Consider the following 7,242-nt stretch of genomic DNA (forward strand, 5'->3'; position numbering starts at 1 on the left):
TCTCGGTGCAGCGAAATAGGTTCCGAGCATTCAACAATCAGCAGCTCTTGCTCTTGGTCGATTGGCCAACTACAGCGAAGATCTAGCAGAAGCTGTGGTTGGCAATGAAATATTACCGCAGCTTGTATATTCACTTTCAGAACAGAATGTAAGTTGTATTGACGAGTTGGATATCAATCTATGACATCGTTGAGCGGTGCACAGCGCTTTGTGAAGAAGGCCGCCTCATTCGTTCTAAGAGCAGTTGCGAAGCACTCGCCGGACCTTGCTCAGGCAGTAGTTGACTCGGGTGCACTGGATGCGTTAGTCCCATGTCTTGAGGAATTCGACCCAACGGTAAAAGAAGCGGCCGCATGGGCAATTGGCTACATAGCGCAACACACCGCGGAACTAGCTCAGGCAGTAGTGGATGCTGGCACAGTCGCTCTACTGGTTCTTTGTATCCAGGAGCCCGAGATTACCCTAAAACGTATATCAGCTTCAGCAATGTCTGATATTTGTAAGCATTCCCCGGAGCTAGCCCAAGCTGTTGTAGATGCTGGTGCTGTTGCGTATCTCGCACCTTTGATTGTACATCCAGACGCCAAGCTCAAGAGACAGGTCTGTAGCTGCCTTGCCCAGATTGCAAAGCACTCCGTGGATCTGGCTGAGGTGGTTGTAGAGGCTGAAATTTTCCCAAATGTATTAAACTGTCTCAAGGATACTGATGCATTTGTTCGCAAAAATGCTGCCACATGCATTCGTGAGGTGGCAAAGCATACCCCAGAGCTAGCAAAGCTAATAGTTAACTCCGGTGGTGCTGCTGCTCTCGTGGACTATGTTTCTGAAGCTCAGGGGAACGCAAAACTTCCGGGAATTATGGCTGTTGGTTATATTGCTGCCTTTTCTGAGACCCTCGCCCTTGCCATAATCGTGTCGAAGGGCGTGGCCCCGCTCAAAGAGGCCCTTGTGACAGAACCTGAGGATCACATAAAGGCGGCCTCTGCATGGAGTCTTGGACAGATAGGTCGACACACGTCAGATCACGCTAGGGCACTTGCCGAAGGTGATGTCTTGCGGCATTTGCTCGCATGTATGGTACATCAAGACAGTTCCGAGGATTTGAAGACGAAGTCAAAGCGGGCACTCAAAGCCATTCTTGCGAAGTGTACGCACCTTCAGGCACTTCAGCCACTGTTACGCGAAGCTCCAGTAAAAGTTCAAAAGTATGTATTGAAGCAATTTGCTTCCATTCTGCCCCATGATGTCGAAGCTCGACGTGCATTCGTGCAAAACGGTGGACTGCAATTTCTCCAAGGTGTGTGCTGCAACTTTACAATCCATCAGGTGATCTTCTCAAGTTTTGTGCAGAATTAAATGAAACTGTGGGTGGGAAACTCACTGAATTCATACAACAAATTAACAATTGTTATCCACCTGAAATTGTGGAGTACTACTCCCCGAACTATTCGAAGCGGCTATTGGAAAAAATTGAAGATTACTCGCCCAATGCATAGCTACAAAGACGATCGTGAACTTGCACGGAACTTGCACGGCCGTTCTCATCGTATTAGCTGGCACCAGTACTGACAAACAACCACCCGGAAGCCAGTGCCCCCCCCTCCCCACCCCCACCCCACCCCCCCCGCCCCCCACACCACCCCGCGGACTGGTACGACGCTGCAGTGCGAAATGCCGCGGCATCACAAGCACCCCACGTCCTTCGCCGTTGCTTTTGCATGCCGGACAATCTACCCATCCACCTACCAAGCTGCTTGCTAGAGTGCGGCACTATCGCCCTCAGAAAGCCAGTCCGGGCGACTCGGAGCAAAATGAAAGTGCGCACAGTGGGGTTTTCGAACTGGCTGGGAGAATCTAAGCTAGTGCAGTCCCCTCTTAAGGACGCTCTAGCACCCACGTAGGTCAGAATCCCAGTGTGCTGCATCCCTCTTGCCCTTCCCAGCCACCGTGGCCTGCCGGTCCCAAAGGGGCCTCGGCATATACGCGCGTATTCGTACGCAGGAGGTCACGGTCTTTGAGGGAGCATATCGTCCCGATATGGTCGAGTTTGAGAGAGCTTGCTGCACTTCCCGAAGCCCACCGGGCAGGACTGGTACAAACTCGCGGGTGGGGAAATTCATTGGTGCGCGCGCGCGCGCCGCCGGCGCAGCTCAATATCAAACTGCGAGCAGGTGACACGCCGTCTGACATCAACCCGTTATGCCTCCTTAGGCAGCTGTACACAATGAACCCAGCCCGCTTCGGAGCCAGCGGGTCCAAGCGGCCCGTGTTCTGCTGAGCCTGCGGTAGGGTCCTGGAGCGTAGCACAGTTAACACAGCACTCAAAGCAGCGGCAGTGGCCCTGGGATTGGATCCTGCTGATCACGCCACCCATTCGCTGCGGGCTGGTGGAGCTACAGCCTTGTATGCCATCGGGTGGCCTCCTTCGAAGATCCAGCGTCGAGGGCGGTGGCTGTCTGATTGTTGGTTCCTCGAGGGAGGATCTTACTTGCTTCCTTTGTCCGTGCGGTGCCCTACGAAGTATGAACAAGCCAGCATTCTGGAGGACGATTGACGACATATGTGATGGCGTTGCGGTGCAACAAGCGAGCGACGGGCGCTTGATGCCCGAATCTGTGAGAGAGCAAAGCGCAACCGCTATTAAACTCTATTGTTCCTTTCACCCCCCGCAAAGCGAAATTGCGGAAGCAGTAGAGAAACTCATGTCGTCAGCATCAAAGTTTTTTGCCTGCGTTGAGCAATCCATTTGATTATGACAACTGAGTTGAGTAGGCGACTATCACGTGATTCAATTTCAGCTCCAAGGCAAGTTTTCAATGACGGTTTGTTAGACACCATTTGCGAAGCAGTTTATGAATTGTGCTGTGCTCGAGGACTGAAGCACGTGGCAAAAGCACTGCCACATGCAGTTCGGGATCTCGAAGCGGTGTACGTAACGCTTACCAGCCTGGATGATCACCTACATGATTCACTCTGGCGCACACGGTACACCCTACTGCTCTGGCTAGGGATGCTGATGTTGAACCCCTTTAACGTAGACTCGATCACGGAGGACGGCGTGTCATTCGTGGCAGGCGTGGTTTTGCATTGCAGCGAGACCTTGAATGATGCAGGACCGCCACGGGACGCAGCAGCCTTTTGTCTATCAGTGACCCTGACTCGACGTGACGTGTGCGCATCGCATCTCAAGTCATTCGTGGACCTGGCTACAAATCTGGTATTTGAGCTGGGCAAGCCAGATAGTAAGCCTATCTTTGCAGCAGCAGGCGCATTGACAGCCCTTGCAGCTGCGTTCAAGCGGGGGGACAGGGTCCGTCTTGCAGCTCTTGCTCGAATTACATTCGAAGGAGTCCGACTTTGCTTTGGTGATTCGAATTCTGCATTTCGACCTTTGAAGCAACTCGCGGTGAAACTCGCTGGGCGTGTCGGAGTGGCTCTGTTGAAACCAAGAATTGCCTCGTGGTGCTATACTAGAGGGAAAAGGACGCTCATGATGTCCGACGTGCCACCACCTTCCATATTGCCTTCAGGCGTTGCGGAGGGTGGGGAATCGAACGTCGAGGTTGAAGCAGAAGATGCCGAGGAGGTGCTTGAAGCCGTCGTCGACGCTTTGCTCGTGGGACTGCGTGAGTGTGAGACGAAGACGAGATGGTCTGCAGCTAAGGGTATAGGGCGGATTGCGTCCAGGCTCCCACGCAGTATCGCAGATGATGTGGTTGAGGGCGTACTTTCTGTGTTCGACGACCAGGGTTCACATGATGACGACAATGCCTGGCACGGATCTTGTCTCGCCCTTGCAGAACTTTCGCGGCTTGGTGTCTTGCTCCCATCCAGGCTCTCTGCCGCATTCTCTGCGCTATCAGCGGCACTCAAGTATGACCGGCAACGGGGGAACCACAGCATCGGGGCCAACGTCAGGGATGCGGCGTGCTATGTAGCCTGGGCATTCGCGCGTGCCTATGCACCTCAGATCATTTCACCCCATCTACCGGCGCTTGTTGATAGGATTCTTACCGTTGCCGTGTACGATCGCGAGGTCCACGTGCGGCGAGCTGCCGGCGCAGCCCTCCAGGAAAATGTTGGAAGACAAGGCATGAAAATGTATGGCTCTGGGGGAATCAAATTAATACAAGTGGCAGACTTTTTGGCGCTAGGCAACAGAGAACGAGCCTATTTGGATGTCGCCTCGTCGGTGGCAAAGCTCGGGTTTTGGCAGCCGCTCTTTGACCATCTTCTTGAAGACCGATATCGACACTGGGATCCTCAAGTGCGGGCTCTGACAGCAAGGAGTTTAGGTGAGCTCGTCAGACTTCTAGAGCATCCACCAAGTCGACTGGACGCTGCACGTACAGTCGTCACCACGCTTGCCCCGCTTGCGGCCGGGAGTCGAGAACTCGCTGCTCGGCACGGCGCTCTCCTCGCACTCGCGGAGGTTGCCGCCTTCGTCCTCAAGGACGAAGCCGTCGTGTCCGAACTTTCCGATATTGTTCCTAGGATCGAAGCTGCGCGTCTCTACCGTGGTCGCGGCGGCGAACTCGTGCGCTCTGCCGCCTGTGCGTTGATCGAATCCCTTGCTTTGAACCGCACTCCTCTCCCGATCAAGGTCCAGCTGCGTCTCCTTGATACCTTGGATGAATCCAGTAGTCATGCTGTCGAGGCGGTGCGACTTGCGGCGATGAAAGGCGTGAAGGCTTTGACATGGACTTATTTTGGTGGTTTTCACAACTTCGCAAAGACAATGACGAAACCTAGTGAACGACTCTTGGCGCGTACTGTCCTTCGATATACGGGCCTAGCGCGCAAGCCAACAACTCCGGATGTATCGCGTGGTGCTTGTCGCTGTCTCGGGGCTTTACCTGTGCGTTTGCTTGCTGCGGATGACGCAACACTCGATGCGGTTCTACAAATTCTGATTTTTCGAGCACGACGTGATGACACAGTCGCCGGTGAAAAGGACGCAGAAACGAGACGCGATGCTCTTGCAGCCTTGAAAGACCTAATTCGAACCGTAGGGGCGCCTTACCTGACCCGAATTCGAGTTCTGCAGCTCCACAACTGCTTCGTTACCAACGCATGTAGTGATTTCAGTGTAGATAAGCGCGGAGACGTGGGTTCTTGGTCCAGGATCAAGGGCCTAGAGGCAGCCACTGAACTGGTGTCAGTTCTGACGGTATTTTCGGATGATGCAGACTCAATAGGAAGCACCATTCCAGCTCTTGGCGAGCGCACAGCGTGGCTCTCGAGTTCGGATAGCTTGTCCTTTTTAGTTGCAGAAACCCCCTTCATGGGCTTCGACTCTAGAGCTAGATGGACTGCAGTCGAGTCGGAACAATTTTGCTGTGCTCTTCTGAGGCATCTTGGCGAGAAGCTTGACGCCGTCCGAAATGTCGCACTGAGGCTTATGCCAATCCTTCTGAAAGTTGCACCAGCAATCCCCAAACGCTCGGAAATTGACGACGCACTCTCACTAGGTAGAATGGCTACAATAGACCTGCCGACGCGCCTCTGCACATGCCTGGCGCTTGGCGGCGCCTACCATGATGCGGTCTTTGGGGGTCTGTTTGTCTCTGCCGGGTCAAGCGACTCTCAGTCTGGTGAACGGTACAAGGCTGCGCTGATCAACTACGCCGTTGCTGCTACAAAGGTGAAAGATATTTCGGATACGACACGTCTCGCAAATGCTCTCATTTCATGCGCTTATTCTCTCCGTGGATCCAAACCGCCAAAGTTATCAGATGAAGTCTATTTTAAAGGGTTCAATGCAGAGGAGCGGAGCCGAAGCTTCGTTCCTCTCATGAAATGTCTTACAGCGCTCCTTGATGGAGGGGCCTTTTTACCCCTCTTGACAGCAGATGGGTCTCGCAAACTAAAGAGTTCAGGCTCTGTTTTATCAATATCGGAAGCTATCGCTGCAAATTGCATCGGACCTGACGAAGACGAAGCCTTTGCACGCAACCTCGTCTCTGCCCTCACGGCCATTGCTGCCACTCCTCGCTGTACCAGGGACGTCCGCAAGATTTGCGTCGCTGCTGATGCACTCTTGGCTGCGCTCAACGCTGCTGCCGTTAATGCGCCAACTGCTGCTGGTTTGGCCTTGGCCGCCATTACGCGCAGCCTCCTTTCGCCTTATCCCCGAGCACGCGCGCATATTGCAGAGCAATTTTACGCAACCCTCGTAGAACTGACCATCGTGGATGGCTGCTTTCTTGCCCCTAGGTCTCTGGCAGCAGCACAGGAGTTGCTCGAGACTGTCACCTGGGAAACCGAGGAATGCAGTGATGCAATTTATGGTACTGTCTTGAACTTGGCCGGCACACTTGGAATCGAACCCAAAGATATACAATCTCGGTGCATTGCTAAATCGATGCTCAAGCCGAAAGATGAGCTTGAATCTTATGCCCACCTCGTGAAAGATGCCGGATATTAAGTCCTAGCTTGGACTAGCCTCAAAGGTACCCACCGCCTCATTTCCACCACAGCAGGGACGACTACTTTATGAATTGGATTCGAACTTGGCTACCTTCTGTATGTTTCCGTGCACTTGGCCTCTCGCAACTCCCACTAGTGCCTCGCGGCGGCTGGCGCAGGAGTTATAAGTCCCAACTAAACCTACTGTGCGCTTCAGTTGCAACGGATCAATCACCGGAGAAGCTGCTCCATCAGTTCTGCTGACTCCTCGTGAAGCCCTGAAGCCCACACACTGCGTTGCGGCGGCTTCTGGCGGCTTCTGGCGGCCACAAATAACTTCAACATAGGGTTGGGCAGGGCGCGTTTAGCCACTTATATTACAGTGCAGATATCTAGCCTCCATACTCACCTCGCATCTCCAAGCCCGCGGGAGATTCGGCGCTTTCTAGTTTGGACCCCGCCCGCCCCCCGGGCGCCTGAGTAAAGCCCCCAGCCGCCGACCCAAAATTGCCGGGGGCGTTTCGGGTTGCTTGGGGTCCCGTCCGGCGCAGGGGGGGTTTCTGGGCGAGGTTCTGCCAGCCCGCGGGAAACTCGACGCGTTCTAGTTTGGGCCCCGCCCGGCCCCCCAGCGCCTGAGTAAAGCCCCCGGCTGCCGACCCAAAATTATTGGGGGCGTTTCGGGTCCCTTGGGGTCCCCTCCAGCGCAGGGGGGTTCTGGGCGGGGTTCTGCCGCCTGCGGCGGCCGCGGAGCCTCGGGGCCTACTAGAACGAACTAGAACGGTTCTAGTTCCAGTATAGGGCTCCGGGTGATGGGAGTTTCTAGCCACGATGCGA

At 54.4% G+C, this 7,242-nt stretch overlaps 2 protein-coding genes across 2 annotated transcripts in view; both read left to right on the forward strand.

Moving 5' to 3' along the window:
• The window catches only part of AURANDRAFT_55056 (hypothetical protein), a gene marked incomplete at both ends in the record, with an annotated part of 1,182 nt that extends 1,178 nt beyond the window's left edge, over window positions 1-4 (forward strand). The window contains one exon of the mRNA XM_009042323.1: window positions 1-4. This exon is cut by the window's left edge and continues 243 nt beyond it.
• Window positions 5-19: 15 nt separating this feature from the next.
• AURANDRAFT_32197 (hypothetical protein) lies at window positions 20-1,496 on the forward strand (the record flags this gene model as incomplete). The annotated part of the gene is made up of 3 exons (XM_009042324.1): window positions 20-148; window positions 205-1,297; window positions 1,351-1,496. Coding segments are annotated over 3 exons (1,368 nt in total), but the record flags the coding sequence as incomplete, so codon positions are not given.
• Window positions 1,497-7,242: the final 5,746 nt, after the last annotated feature.

Source organism: Aureococcus anophagefferens (assembly GCF_000186865.1).
Source record: "Aureococcus anophagefferens unplaced genomic scaffold AURANscaffold_30, whole genome shotgun sequence".
NCBI lineage: Eukaryota > Pelagophyceae > Pelagomonadales > Pelagomonadaceae > Aureococcus > Aureococcus anophagefferens.